Source organism: Exophiala dermatitidis, assembly GCF_000230625.1.
Source record: "Exophiala dermatitidis NIH/UT8656 unplaced genomic scaffold supercont1.6, whole genome shotgun sequence".
NCBI classification, from domain to species: Eukaryota; Fungi; Ascomycota; class Eurotiomycetes; order Chaetothyriales; family Herpotrichiellaceae; genus Exophiala; species Exophiala dermatitidis.
The window spans coordinates 1,232,446-1,247,321 of record NW_008751651.1 but is presented as its reverse complement, the minus strand read 5'-3'; the positions used below and the strand labels follow the sequence as shown (position 1 = coordinate 1,247,321).

The 14,876-nt window shown below is 51.6% G+C and overlaps 6 protein-coding genes across 6 annotated transcripts; 4 read left to right on the top strand and 2 right to left on the bottom strand.

The window, feature by feature from the left end:
- Nucleotides 1-713: 713 nt before the first annotated feature.
- Nucleotides 714-2,720, bottom strand: HMPREF1120_07285 (uncharacterized protein; the record flags this gene model as incomplete). Its single annotated transcript, XM_009161506.1, has 1 exon — nucleotides 714-2,720. The coding sequence occupies one exon, from the start codon at nucleotides 2,718-2,720 to the stop codon at nucleotides 714-716; it is 2,007 nt and encodes a 668-aa protein (XP_009159754.1).
- A 349-nt stretch (nucleotides 2,721-3,069) lies between these two features.
- HMPREF1120_07284 (alpha-1,3/alpha-1,6-mannosyltransferase) lies at nucleotides 3,070-4,665 on the bottom strand (the record flags this gene model as incomplete). Its single annotated transcript, XM_009161505.1, has 2 exons — nucleotides 3,070-4,394; nucleotides 4,461-4,665. 2 exons carry the CDS (start codon nucleotides 4,663-4,665, stop codon nucleotides 3,070-3,072), a joined length of 1,530 nt encoding a protein of 509 aa, XP_009159753.1.
- A 774-nt stretch (nucleotides 4,666-5,439) lies between these two features.
- On the top strand, nucleotides 5,440-7,728 carry HMPREF1120_07283 (uncharacterized protein). Its single transcript, XM_009161504.1, has 3 exons — nucleotides 5,440-5,827; nucleotides 5,883-6,013; nucleotides 6,069-7,728. Exons 1-3 carry the CDS (start codon nucleotides 5,819-5,821, stop codon nucleotides 7,384-7,386), a joined length of 1,458 nt encoding a protein of 485 aa, XP_009159752.1. The 5' UTR covers nucleotides 5,440-5,818; the 3' UTR covers nucleotides 7,387-7,728.
- An 822-nt stretch (nucleotides 7,729-8,550) lies between these two features.
- HMPREF1120_07282 (uncharacterized protein) lies at nucleotides 8,551-9,354 on the top strand (the record flags this gene model as incomplete). The annotated part of the gene is made up of 1 exon (XM_009161503.1): nucleotides 8,551-9,354. One exon carries the CDS (start codon nucleotides 8,551-8,553, stop codon nucleotides 9,352-9,354), a length of 804 nt encoding a protein of 267 aa, XP_009159751.1.
- Nucleotides 9,355-10,135: 781 nt separating this feature from the next.
- HMPREF1120_07281 (uncharacterized protein) lies at nucleotides 10,136-12,082 on the top strand (the record flags this gene model as incomplete). Its single annotated transcript, XM_009161502.1, has 1 exon — nucleotides 10,136-12,082. One exon carries the CDS (start codon nucleotides 10,136-10,138, stop codon nucleotides 12,080-12,082), a length of 1,947 nt encoding a protein of 648 aa, XP_009159750.1.
- Nucleotides 12,083-12,236: 154 nt separating this feature from the next.
- Nucleotides 12,237-14,820, top strand: HMPREF1120_07280 ((R,R)-butanediol dehydrogenase). Its single transcript, XM_009161501.1, has 4 exons — nucleotides 12,237-12,258; nucleotides 12,396-14,038; nucleotides 14,108-14,160; nucleotides 14,326-14,820. The coding sequence occupies exons 2-4, from the start codon at nucleotides 13,137-13,139 to the stop codon at nucleotides 14,457-14,459; spliced, it is 1,089 nt and encodes a 362-aa protein (XP_009159749.1). The 5' UTR covers nucleotides 12,237-12,258; nucleotides 12,396-13,136; the 3' UTR covers nucleotides 14,460-14,820.
- Nucleotides 14,821-14,876: the final 56 nt, after the last annotated feature.

Below are 14,876 nucleotides of genomic sequence, written 5' to 3'. Positions count from 1 at the left end.
TATACTTAAACTAGTAGATATACTTAAACTAGTAGATATACTTAAACTAGTAGATATACTTAAACTAGTAGATATACTTAAACTAGTAGATATACGCGAACTAGTAGGATTCGAGTAAATAGAGTCGATACGGTTTCGATACGCTTAAACCCGTAAATAGTTGCGAACTAGTTTCGAATCGATTTCGAACCGGTTTTGAACCGATTTCGAACCGGTTCCGAACCGTGGTAGAACCGTGTTGGATACGTATTCGATCCTCTAAACGGTTTCGAAACCGTGTTAATACGGTATTAATACTGTATCGATCTAGGGGGGGTGGGCACCTAAGTATATCGTAATTATGTCGAAGTACGATTTCTTTTCTAAGTATACGATATTAATACTATATTAATCCTATAAGGGAGAGGCACCTATATAGAGATAATTCTAAATCGATACTGAATCGGATCTAGCCTCGAATCGATTCTACTACGCTTCGAAGCCGGTTCGGTATCGATTCGATATCTCACGAGGTGCTGATATACAAACATTTCGTCTAACGATAGAATGACGACAGAGGCCCAAAGGAAAACTTATAATAAAGTGTCTAGCTCGACAGTATCCAGTCCCTCCAGCATCTGCCGTAAATCTACATGAGCACGCTATGAAGACGCTTATACCGCGCCCTGCCCCTAGAAACCCGACAAAACGCCTACATCGCGCTCCGTGAACACTTATGACATGCCATCCGTCGCCGCAGGATCTCGACCCATAAACACCTTATACAGCCTGCGGCTGATCATGGGACCCAGTTTTCTGTCACTCCACGCGCCATCCTTGTTGACGGTCTTGCGCACATCCTCCAGCATGAGATTGCCATGTTTCTCGAACCCCTTGACCAATTTACTGACGCTCGGCCAGTGGTCGACGATTCCATACGCCATGCTGGGAGTTACTCGTTGAACTTCCTGCAGCATCTTGACAAACGTGTCTTTGGCATCGTCGCCTGTCCGGACTTGGCCGGTGTCCATGCAAAATGATGCCGATTTGAGGTTATAGTCGAGCTGGGCGAGACGGTACGGTCGCGTCGAGAGATGTTGCGTCAAGGCAGATATCTGAGACGCCGTCGTTCCCGGCGAAGTCGTATGATGGATCAATATCGGCTGATGGGCGAGCTGGAGATGAAGCAGTAGATCTTCGACGATGTCCGACGTGATAAAGGTGAGATCCATGGAGTCAGTGGCAGCCTTTTTCCTCTTGCGAGATTTCGCTTGTGTCCCAGCGGGCTGTGTGTTAACGTTGGAAGATGCCGCTGCCTCAGTAGACTCAACCAGTTGTGCCCGTACAGCTGCAGTGTATGCTCGGTTCTTTGCATTCACGTTTTTCTTGATGCAAGCTTCCAGACCCTCCAGGAGGTAGATGAGAATACAATCGTGGAATCTCCGGCGTATCGATGCAACGTGTGCGTCGAGGTTGGCCTTCATCTCTTCCTCCGTCGGTAGTCTTGACGTCGACGCTGCTGTCTTCGAGCCGGCAATCATCGCTGCAAACTCAACGGCGGGAAGATGTACTAGTACATGCTTTTCCTTGACGATTTGGGTTTCTAGCGTTGGTTCCCAATGACCCCCCTCTTCGTTGTATGTGGCCTTCACTTTGCGACGCCATGTCACCAGGTTACCATAAATATCTTGGTCTGGGAGGCTGTCGGTCAGATCCACCTCTTCATCAATATAATTGACCTCAACACGGACGTTCCTCATGTATTCCTGCACCTGGTTGCCGACACTGCTGCCCCTTAGGAAACCCGACATATCAAGTATCATTTCCGGGGTGGCATCTTTTTTGCTTATCTTGGATTTGTTGACCTCTGCAAGATCGGCAGCCTTCTGCTTCTCTTGAGCTTTCTTCTCACGGTCCAACCGTTTGCGCTCCTTTTCTGCTTCTTTAGCAGCTTCTTTTTCCGCTCTGGCTGAAGCTCTTTCGGCAGCTTTGATTGCTTTTTGATCGTCAGATACTCTGGCAGGCCTAGAAGTACGAACGTTGACCGGACTAGAAGAGAACTCAATATCATCCTTGATCTGGACCTTGGTTGTAGATTTCCGTTTTGCTCCACGATCCAAGGTCCCAGACCTGGACAGGCGTGGCTTGGTTGTCTTCTCCTTGGTCGACGTCTGCGAGAGATTCGCCAGAAGGTTGGCCGTCCTATTGGAGTACATATCTTCGTAATCCTCGTCAATCCCAGCATCCCCGGTCGGTTGCGAGAGGCTCAACAGGACATCGTCCAAATCGTCTGCCGAATCCTCGAGAGGCAAATTCCATTGGGTCCCTGATGCCTTTGTCTCAGTGTAACGCAACTCCGGGGCCGAGGACGAGAATGTTATCTCGTCAAAAACATTGTCAGTCCGCTTCCCTACGACCGACTTCTCTGTTGATTGGACAGAAATCTCGCGATCAGAATGGAGACCATTATCAGTATCCGATGATAACTCCAGCGTCAGTTGTGGTCGTGAGTGTTCGGGGTTTGCCAATGCTTCGTTCAAGTCGAGGTCTGGAGTCAACCGTCGCCGTTTGTTGGCCCTATCGACGTGAAAATCTATTGATCCAGTTTCATCAAAATCGTCGGAGCCAAAATCGAATGTACCCTCCAGCAATGACTTGGATGTTGTCGAGGCGACCTGCCTTGGTTCTGGAGATGCAGTCCCTGGCGAACTCGACGACAACAGCTCAATTACCTCGGGCATATTTCGATATCCAAGGGTCAACGTAGGTCAAATTGGTAAGCAAGGGCCAGCACCATGCTGTGCGTGGTGGATGCAGCTCTCCACCAGATGCTTGGATGTGTTCTTACGATGGTGGCAATATTCTCTCCTATGGCAATTGCGTTCGACATCCCATAACTCGAACTTCAAGTTGCACGCTGCTTGCCGGATATGGATTATGTAAACAATCTTGGCGCGCGAGGAGCGCGTTAATTCCATTGATTGACGCGTAAAGTGCAGCCTCGTGCAGCCTCGTGCAGCCCCAGTATTTACCAATGTTGGCCGTCTTGGAATCATGCATTGACAGCTCGTAACTCATTTCTGCTCTGCGTTACTGCATTATCTTGAACATGTCCGCCTCTCCTCCATCTCCTGTGTGCATCCTTTTGGCTCGCGCAAACTCACTAGCTCTCTGGTCACCACGCCCATATCTTGCTTTGATGATGGTCGATACTAATGCTGCCAGGAAAGCTGCCGCAATCCAGAGACCGAGTGTGATGTCTTTTCTCTCGAGGAAAGCGCTCCTCTTGTTGGCTAGCATCTCGGCAATTTGATCTTGGAATCTCGTTGCCATGATCTCCCGTGTGAAATGATTCTTAACTCTTTCTTTCCCATTTTGACGTAGAGTCTCCAGCTCCGATGTACTAAGTTCAAGCAAGACCTTTCTTATGATAGCAAACCAATCATCTAGGACGGAAACATCGCGCAACCAACCTGTCTCCCCGTCGACAATGGTCTCCAACGGTCCACCGGTGTTCGAAGCTAGAACCGGCAGGCCGTGCTGCATCGCCTCCACCGGCACGATTCCAAAATGCTCGTTGGTAGGAGTATATAGCAACAGCCGCGCATTCTTCAACAGGGTGCCCTTGAAAGACCCCGGTATGGACAATAAGAACAACACCTGTATGTGATCTGGAACGCCCAAGGCTGTAGGTACCGTCTTCGCGGTAGCTGTGGATAAACCTAAATGTTCTGCCAACCGAACTAGCTCTTCGTGATATTGGACATTTTCGGTCACCCTTTGGTCATACCCACCAGCAATCACTAATCGAGTGTTCTCGCGCTCAGCAGCCGAAAGCTGGTGATATGCACGTATGGCCAACCCTATGTCCTTCTTACGCTCAAATCGATTGATGCTCAGAAGAATCTTGAATCTCCCATTCCACAGTGGCTGCTGATCCTGCGCCGTGCCAGACTCTTTGGAGCCTACACTCACGCAGGGGTATATCACACCCAACGAGTCGGCCAGGTTCGGCCAGATTCTCGAAGCGACAGATTTTGTGAAAGCCGAGTTGACCACAATCTTGTCGCTGGCGCTCATGCTCCAGCCCTCAAACCAATCGAAAGGAAATCTGTATATTCTCTTGAACAGGCCCAAAACACCACCAGCACGTCGATCGGCGAGCAATTGATCAGGGAAGTGGCAGTAAAACAAGGTCCGTTGACGACCGGGGTATAGCCATCTCAAAAGTGGTACGCAGGCAGACAGCTGGTCGACCACGAAGACATCGGGGTTCAGACTTCGTAATTCATTGCTCCACACGGCTATTGAGAACACAAGGTGGATCTGGCGCAGGATTGCAAAGAGGATGTGGAAGCGGTTGAGGAAGGTGGAGGGAAAGACAGTATTCCCGCGGACGCGGACATCTAATGTACCTACATTCACAAAACTGTCAATCTTGGTTGGTGACAGTTAATTATATCAAAGCGTGGCAAACTGACCATCCCGTGCCTCTTCAAAGCAATGTTGAGGATCGCAGTGCGAAGTAAAAATGGTCACTTTATGTCCTTGCTCTTGTAAGCCGACCGCGGCATCCACGATGAGACGTTCAGCACCGCCAATTCCGAGGTCTGGGTGGAAGAAGACCACATTTTTTCGATCTCCCGTGGGCGGCTCAGACGAACCGGCCTTGCGTGAAGGCGGCATAGTCAGAACCTATTCTAGCTGAAGTGTGAAAGATACAGCATGATTGCCAGAGGTAGGGCTCGTGTTGCGACGTTTTGTCCAGACAATAATGGCTGCAGTGGTCGCAGCGCTGGCCTTATCGGCAGACCTTCCGAAAGACCGTATCACCCAACGGACATTTTATGAACTTGGACAAAGATCACCACTACTGATCCTACAATAATGGTACCACATGATAGTCCACCATTGTGCTACCAGATACTACAGCACGTAGGGATATACCGCATCTTTATCAATTCTGGTGTTTGAGGTAATCAACCGAGCACACGATACACTTCCTTCTGGCTACAGGCGTTGCAACAGATGACATCTCTCCTCAATGTACACATGTATCGTGGCAACTCGCCTTGAAACCCAAGTATCTCCCACTGGCATGTCCCCTGCCGAGGCAACACAAGGCGACAAATTATACCTATGTAGGTAGCATTGCGCGTCGCTGTGACCGCAACTTCTTGTATCTTGCTCGGCGGAGAGCTTGTATGCATTGGCAGCGTCATCAGAGACGATATCGAAGCAGGAGAATCTGCCACAACATCTGCACGGTTTCACGAAGGGGACTTGGCTGCTTGGTAAAGGAATCGGGCAATTTCCTGACGCGTCGCATGGCTTGTAGCACTAGGTACTGTAGACAGACGGTCGGCCAGTTAAAACGCCCGCGCAGCAGAGGCTAATTAGATGACGGGCTCTAATTCCAACGCGCATCGGTGCGTGCCCGTCAAAGTCCCGCCAAACAGCCGGCTTCCTCAGGCCCTGGCCACTCGCTGCACAACATCTGGGGCTCCTTGCCGAAGCCTGCAGATTGATAGACCGCAGATTGTCCGCATCATCCCGCTGCAGCTCTTCAAGTTCTTCTCTGTAACTGGAACCAGAACTTCATCAACACCTTCGCTTGTGTTTCCGCGGGACAATCGCACCTGCGGGTGTTTAATCGTGCTTCGTTTCTCTTCTCCCAAGCTTCGGCCCTCCAGGAAGCTGCGCCCTTCGTTGTGCTTCAACATTCTCTTTATTCTTCCGGACTCCCGCATTTCTCTCGCTTCCCAAGACATTCCCAATTCAGTTCATCTGCTTCGGCTCCAGCTCTTCTTTAGAGTCCTTCAAAAGCCAGTCGCTCAAGATGGCTCAGGTGAGACCATTGAGACTTTGCATGATGTCGAGAAATGTACTGACTGAATCCGCAGCTCAAAGCCACATTCCTCGTGCTTGTCGCTCTGTTTACATCGTTCACCTACGCTGTGTCCCCACTCGTGGTCAAAGGTGCCGACTTCGTCAATAGCGTGGATGACACACGGTTCCAGATCATTGGTGTCGCGTAAGAGATGGTGTTTCTGTGATCTCCTACTTATAGCGCTGATCATTATCTGCAGTTACCAACCCGGCGGTTCTTCCGGCTTCGACCCTGGCTCTGGTGTCGACCCCTTGAGCAACAGTTCGGTTTGCCTCCGAGATGCCGTCCTCATGCAACGACTGGGTGTCAACGCCATCCGTGTCTATAACTTAGATCCGGATCTGGACCATAGCGAGTGTGCCTCAATCTTCAACGCAGCCGGTATCTACATGATCCTGGACGTTAATAGTCCTCTTCCAAACCAATCGCTCAACCGAGGCGCACCATGGGAATCTTACAACTCCGACTACTTGGAACGCGTCTTCAAGGTTGTGGAAGGTTTCATGCACTTCAACAACACTTTGGGGTTCTTCAGCGGCAATGAAGTGATCAACGAAGATTCTGTCGCACAGGTCCCTGCCTACATCAGAGCCGTCACCAGAGATGTCAAGGATTACATTGCCGCTCAAGCCTCACGAGACATTCCTGTTGGTTATTCTGCGGCTGATGTCCGGCCATTGCTTATGGGCACCTACAACTACTTGTCCTGTGGGCTCGACAATGAAACCACCTCCAAGATCGACTTCTTTGGTCTCAACAGCTACTCTTGGTGCGGTGATGCTACTTTCGAGTCATCTGGCTACGATGTCTTGGTGGATGACTTTAGCAACACCACTATCCCGATTTTCTTCTCTGAGTATGGCTGCAACCATGTTACTCCGCGAGTGTTCTCCGAAGTGCCGGTGTTGTACTCTGAAAAGATGACACCGGTCTTTTCCGGCGGTCTCATCTACGAGTACAGCGAGGAGCCTAACAACTACGGTCTGGTCGAACTGAACGACAATGGCACTGTCTCCATCCTTACGGATTATGACAACCTTCGGAAGCAGTTTAACAGTCTGGACGTCGGGCTGCTGGAAAAGGCCAATGCCACTGCCACCTCTCTGACCCCTCCTAGTTGCGCAAGCAGCCTGCTTGCTGGAGCCAACTTCACCAAGACTTATTCCATTCCTGCCCGACCAGATGGTGTCGACGATCTCATCAAAAATGGTATAAATGGCACGTTCCCGACGGGCACCTCTTCTGTCACAGACACCAAGCCTTCACAGATCGTGTACTCCACCAGTGGTCAAGAGATCACTGGGCTTGAGCTGAACGTTCTTGCCAACGATCAGAGCAACTTACCGGGGAACAATACTAGCGGCACTACTCCGGAAGGAGGCTCATCCACCACAACCAGCAGCGGCAGCAAGCCCAGCAAGACGCATAATGCTGCAGTCAACTTGAAGATGGACAATGCCAAGTTTGGCTCTTTGATGTTTGGTGCACTGAGCGTTGGTCTTTTCATGCAGTGGTAGTAGGATGTGTCCGGGGAGTGGAGTTATGGTCGACCATGATCCATTTACGCACGACTTCACGCTTTTTTCTGGGAAAGTGGTGCATTATTGTCCAAGCTTCATGGGGAGCGTGGAGCGTAGTTTAAGTTCTCTTCGATGGACATATTTCTGTTTGACTTTGCAGGCCGAAGTCTCGAAAGAATAGACGTGGTAATAACTAGCAGTGGATTGAGTACTCTAGTTCGAATCTCGCTCTTTGGCTTCCCAGCTCGTGGAACGCGCATGTCAGTCTAGCCTTACCTTTGTCCCTCGGAGTCGCCGACCCGTCTACCATGGACCAACATCGTGGCTTTTCCACGTTAACCCTTCTGGATGCATGGCTGATGAAGCTTAAATTTGTTGACATGCAGACGCTCGTATTTTTGACTTTGACCTCAGCCCGCAGCGTCTCATTCTGCAAGCCACACCGCATCCTGGTCAGGGCATGACATAAAAATGCAGCCCACAAAGTTTTCATGGCGGAGGCGCAAGTTCTAGTATCGTGACGACGTTTCCAGTCTTGAATACTTGCCTAGGCGACATCCGGTAGTTGTGCGCCTCCACAATGTGGCTGCAACTTCCTCCCACAGTGCAGCGGCTGAGCGCTAACGATGTAAACCGCTGTAATTCTTCTTGATCGGGACCGGGGCTTGTGATCGGACCAATGGCTGCTTCCTGGGCTCGTGATCGATCTACTAGTGTCCGTGGAATTTATGTCATTGCTGTGGCGCATGAGTTATTCCGACCAATGATTGAAGTCAATCCTTCTGTCCCTGGCCAGACCCCTGCGGGAGTGATGCAAGTTCCCTGCTTTGATGATGCAGGCGATCGCCGTTTCCACGTCACTCGCCCTTGCGCTTCCAATGTTTCTGGTCAATTCGCATCCATTCCGGGCCAAACAACATGTCACTGTCACTAACATCAGCTGTATTGCACCCTCAACGCTTAGACCGCTTCCCAGTTTCGACCAGCAACTCTGTCTGCAGAAGTACAAAGGACCCCGAACCTCCCTCGCAGCGCTTGTGTTCTCTTCCCTTGTACATCCGAGAAACTTTGAGCGAGACTGTCATACACCACCACCACCCCCTGAACTCCGCCTCTCCTAACCTTCAGCAAGCCATACGCTCTCCTGCTCCCTTCGACACCATGGCTCTCGGCGGCCTCATCCTCCGCTTCGGCCAGACAGGCCTTCGATTCCTCGAATTCGGCTGTGCTGCTATCGTGCTCGGTATCTACAGCTATTTCCTGGCTGTCCTCGCAAACCATAACAGTCACATTCCAACATGGGAGAAGGCTGTGGAAGGCATGGCGGGTGCCGCATGCTTGTACACGATCTTCACCATTCTCTTGACCCTATGCGTTGGCGGTATGGCCGTCTTCTCCGCCCTCGCCATCGTCCTTGACATTTTATTTGTTGGCTGTTTCGCTGCCATCGCATACTACACCCGACATGGCGCCAACAAATGCCGTGGTATCGTCAACACTCCCTTGGGCACTGGTCTCGACAACCAGCCGGCTCCGGGTGCTGGGGATTGGGGTTATGTCTGCAGCTTGAACACTGCCTGCTTTGCGGTCTCCATCTGCTGCATCTTCCTCTTCCTCCTCACCGCCGTCGTCCAATTACTCCTTGCCCGCCACCACAGAAAGGAGAAGCGTTTCGGTCCCAGCCCTTCCAACAACTACACCTCCGGCACCGCTCGTCGGCCATTCTGGCGCCGCAGACAACGAGACACTGCCTATACTCGTGACGCGGAAATGGCAACGGGAGCTGGTATCCCTGGCACAACTCCTGTCCACAACGCAAGCACTGTGCGTCCCAGCCATGAAACTGGCATGACCGGTTCCACTGTTAACAATGCTGGCCACGTCCCCATGGCTACCGAGCCCAAGTACGGCCAGCCTGGTTATGGCATGCAAGGCTACAACGCTCCAACGACGACAAACTACTAGAAGGAGGATAATGTCAAACCTCATCAATCGCGGCATTCTTCTTCACCTCGAAATGTCGACAGAGATTGGACCTGTCTCCAATTGAGACATGTTTGCGATGGTGCACGGGGCATGATGTCGCCTGTATAATAATATCCCGGAACACGAGATCTGCTGGATTGTCGGATCGATCATATATTACAGCACTGGAGTGTGGACTTGGAGCTCACTGAACCCCAGAGGAATTTATTCCATGTGCTGACGCGAGAGAACTATCCGCGTTGTCAATGTCGGCACTATACGATGTCTATGTTACGATTGGGCTTTCCAGAAGCTCTTATTTCACTTTGTAACATTAGCTTATTAGCACCCAATAATGAACAGAAATTGAAAAATAACAATAACAACTGCCCTCTTGCTGAATATTCGCACGTCCTTGAAATGGTCGATGGTGTTCCATCGAGAAGGGGGTGAGGTTTGGGGAAATGTGGCGCCGTCAACTTTAGTAGTCGCCGGGTTTCCCGGATCCGGGTTCTGCCGCCAACTTCATCCATGATATTCTTTAATGCCAGCGAACGATTCAACTCATTTATCGACAATTTCTGTCTCCCCTCATCTGAATTCAGATCATCCGTTATCGAAGCTGCTGCTCCGCGCTATCTCGGAGCTTCGTTCACAGGACACGGGTTGAGTAGAACACGGGCAGAGATGTGTATCTACTCCTGGCGATGCTATGCAATGAGCCTGTTACCTGAATGACGTTCCATTTGCTCACAGCTCACAAACTTTAACTTGGTACGATATGTCGGCATTGCAAGATAGAAAATATCCTGCAGATGGTGGAAGCGGAGGGAGACCGCAACTGCGGAGCGCACAGACGGAGGATTTCAATCACCATCACACAGAATCTCATGGAGATCTGTCTGTCGAAGAACAGGCCGCCGTTCTCCAGGCAATGAATCTTGAAACACCCCCGGGAATAGATCCGCCCCCGAGCTATACCAGCTCTACCCAGCCTTCAATCCCACATTCGTCCGAACCACTAGCCCATGTTGGGTCAGCAAAGGCGAAATCGGTGTCACCACTGCAAGCGAAGTTGAAAACAGCATTGCAGGAAGCCAAATACCTTGCCGGAGGGCTCATTGCCCATCCGTACGAGTCTACGAAGCATTACACGATCCTACGACACTCACACGGTCTCGTCTACTACAGCGGGCCCTACACAAACTTGGCCATCACGATATTCTCCGACCGTGAACTGCCGCCCGATCGCACATTGTGGCTACAGCGGAAGGGCTTCACCGGCAAGACGGGACTCAAAGTAGGCGCGCTTCTGGGCGCCAGAAGCACATGGATCGACGTGACGCCGACGATCAAAGCCACACCAGACCAACTCGACCCCAATGACGAGCGAGCGTGGCAAAGAGACATCAAGAAGTTCCTCAAGCATGCCCCCAAAGAGGTCCGGGGCCATCGCGTGCGCGAAACCGACATACTCCGAATTCCATGCGATGCAGACGACGGGTATCTACGAGTTGTGCTCTGCACTGGCGACGGCAAGAAAGTGCTTTGCGGAAGTCCGGTTTTCAGACTGGCCTCGTCGTCCACCGATGTCAGCTCGATCCGGGGTGCCTCGCTCAAGACGATGCCTCTGGAGATAGGCATGAAGATTGCCTCGGTCGTGGCCAACAACACCATCACGGCCACTCTGAGCCCCGTCGCCGATACCGCGCGCAGTTTCGTCACAGACCAAGTCACGCAGATATATCAGCCCGGCACGATCGCGCAGGAAGCAATGACCACGGCCTATGATTCAGAGGTCCAGAGCAGGATTGATAATTTGAATGAACAGTATGATCAGGCTCGGGACGCAGCGTATGACCCGGACTCCACTGCCATCCGACAGGATACATACGATGCATTGGCCCGGCCAGATATCGTGGGAGATGACTCTGGACCTGCTCCACCCTTCCCAGTACGATTTCACGGCAAAGTGGTTCCAGGCACCGGGAAAAGCAGGGCGTTGTTGAACATGCCTACTGCCAATTTGACCGGCGTTCCTGACGATATTCTGTGGCGTTTCAAGGGTGTCTTTTTTGGATGGGCCGCGGTGAATCTGCCGAAAAAGGAACACCACAAGGACAAAAGTGCCATCGTGGCCAGCCACGCCAGCAATGACAAAGAAAACGACGGTGACAACACAAAAAAGTCCATCTCTGCTGCACCTGTATCTCCATCTACGCAATCTGATCATGACAAATGGCACAAGGCCATTATATTCATCTCGCCAGAACCCCACTTGAAGAGAGCCGTGGTCCGCAAGAACACGGCGAGAGTTTATATCATGCACGATTTCAAATCTACCTCACTGCTGGATGCCAAAGTCTCGATCCTGATGATGGGCTATCTTCGTGCAATACAAGAACCCCAACCGGGACAAGATGTAGAGTCAGACATTGACTCCCAGCTGTTTGATTTGTACAAGGACATTGCGGTCACGACGGCAAGTCTTGGTCGTCCGGCATGGACGGCAGAAGCCACCTTGGACAGGATGAAGTCGACGACGTCGAGTCGTTCGCTGACGGAGCGGTATGTCGATTTCAGACAGAATACACAGAAGCAAATCGATCGCGTCCCCGTCCATAAGTTGGGCTTCAGGACTGAAGGTGCTGCTCTGAAGGATCGGCTGGTTGGCAAGGGCGGCGTTTGTGTCCCGCGACAACCGTTTGCATATGCATCTACTGCTTGATCTTGCCAGGCATAGGTGCCGGGTCTCCTCGAGGCGTTTCCAATTTGGCAGCTAGATATAATCATCTATCTGGTCAGATTGATATCCAGCTGTCGACTGTTCAGGCGCTCGACGGTTTGGAGGCTTCTACTGATGAGCCACACATGCTGGTGCTTGCCAGTGCCAGGCGCGCTTATGTAAGTCCATATATAACTTCTTCGGCAGACTTGCCTGTCACATTGGGCGCTGTAGAGATAGCATATACTCTACTTGCCTAGGTAGTACTACTATAATGTTAATGTGTTTTCTATATTAACGTCACTTCTTGGTTCAGGATCTGCCTCAACAGGAGTGTAGGATGTTGACCTCTGGGGTACCCGTCGCTCCTCGCATCCGACAGGACAGTGCCAGGAAAATCCCTGTTGACTCCCCGGCGGCTCTCGGCCACTCTACAACGTTGTATGACCTGCGGGATAGATAGCCCCCCTCATCCTCGGGTTCCTCGTTTCGGCAAACCGGTCTCCATCCCCCTCTGTTGATCAATCCGGAGAACCGCAGTGGAGATGGCATGGGCAGCAACAGTAATGAGGGGCTCCATGCGTGACCAAGTCGCACAAACACGACGACGCGAGTGACGGGTTATTATGCTTCTGAAGCTTTCAATCACAATGCAAAAGCAAGGCAGGGTGAGTCCCGCCCGAGGGACCGACACAGCCCGCTCTTAAGACGCATCCTGGTACAGTATATCATAAGCAGAGGTTTGACCGAGCCCATTCTCCTCCTCCTCTTTGTAGTCCTTGAATCATCCACTGCATCTTGACTCAATCTCTCTTCGTTCGAGGCCAAACACTTGCATTCTCCCTACCTAGCTTGCCATTGTTCTCCCGTATCTTCGGCCACAGCCTGTTAAGAGTCACGAACACCAGTTACTGCCACACTCCCATCTTCCCGCTTGTGTACCTTACCTAGTCGTCATAACGCACAGAAGACTCTACCTGGAGCGACCGGCCCTTCGTGGTTCCCATCATACATAAATACCTTTCCCCTACACTACAATTCCGTTCCTGTCTGCGCCATGGGTGAACCAACAATGAACGCAGTCCGATTCCACGGCCAACGCGACATCCGCCTCGACCAGATCCCCGTGCCAACCGTCAAAGAAGGCCAAGTGAAAATCGCCCCGAAATTCTGCGGCATCTGCGGCTCCGATCTACACGAGTATCTAGGCGGAGCGAATCTAATCCCAACCAAAGACAACCCGCACCCGATCACAGGCGAAACGCTCCCACTCACGCTCGGGCACGAATTCAGCGGGATCGTCGAAGAAGTCGGCAGCGGCGTGGACCACGTGAAACCGGGCGACCGTGTCTGTGTCCAACCGACCATCTACGACGGGAGTTGTCGCGCCTGTCGTCGCGGGCTAGTCAACTGCTGCGACAAGAACGGATTCGTCGGCCTCAGCGGCTGGGGCGGCGGGTTGAGCGAACACATGGTCGTCCCCGCGAGCTGCGTCAAGCCGTTGCCGGATAACATCTCGCTCGAGGTCGGAGCCCTGATTGAGCCGCTCGCCGTGGGCTGGCATGCCGTCGACATCTCGCCGTATAAAAAGGGTGATGCTGTCCTCGTGCTCGGCGGCGGGCCGATTGGTCTGGCTGTCGTCCAGGCTCTGGTCGGTCGAGGCTGTGAGAATATCATTGTCAGCGAAGTCAGTCGTCGGCGCAGAGAGTTTGCAAAGCAGTTCGGCGCCCATCATGTCATTGATCCTGTCAAACAGGATATTGTGGCTGAAGTTGAGAAATTGACGAATGGCGAGGGCGCGGATGTTGGTTTTGATGCAGCCGGGGTCCAGCCTGCTGTTGATACTGCTCTTAAGGCTATCAAGGCTAGAGGGACACTGGTTAATATTGCTGTGTGGGAGAAGCGCGCCACGTTGAATATGAATGATGTCGTGTTTAGAGAGAGGGGGTATATGGGGGTGTAAGTTTGAATTACAATTACGCCTGCGCTGTTTCCCTATGCGTTTGAGATTCTGACTTGGTTCTCTAGGGCAACATATGCACTCGGCGACTTTGAGTCTGTCATCAAAGCCATTTCGAGCGGTAAGTCAAAATCATGTCAATCAGCATCCCATCCCATCCCATCCCATCGCCTTTTCCAGCCGCTGTGCTTGTAAGCAGTCGCAGTAGTCCGTCCTACGGCCCCTTTTATGTCATATCTCAATACGGCGACTAATTTTTGGCTGTGGCTGTTTTTCTTGTCTACAGGTGCCATGAAACCCGAAGGCATGATCACCAAGAAAATCAAGCTGGACGAGGTCGCCGAGGAAGGGTTCAAGACTTTGATTGAGGATAAGGAGAACCATGTCAAGATCCTCGTCGATGTCGGGGCGGGTATTTGAGTTAAGGGTATTGACCTGACATTGAAAGGAATCAGGATGGGGTATGGAGTGCTATCGGGAGACAGTGTGGTGTGTCTACTGTGTGCTACAAAAAGGCCCATGTCAACGAAATATTCAAGGTCAGAGAGTCCGTGCCTGGTGGGAGAGCCGGGAGGGCTTAGGGCCCCCAGCCAGCATAAAATGGATGATATTGATCTAGTAGTGGGAATCAACACCTGGGCACTGGCAGTCACAGATGGACGTCCGTCTATTACTCGGTGTGCAGAAACATCGTAGCAAGAAGTAGTCGATACTAGTAGCCACCGATGATAAAATGTGCAAAGAGCAGAAAAAAGGGCAATGGTCCTCAGATGAACATACATTCTTTTGGTTCCTTGCTTCAGCTACTGCAGCTTTGGTCTGTTGCTCTCGACCCTT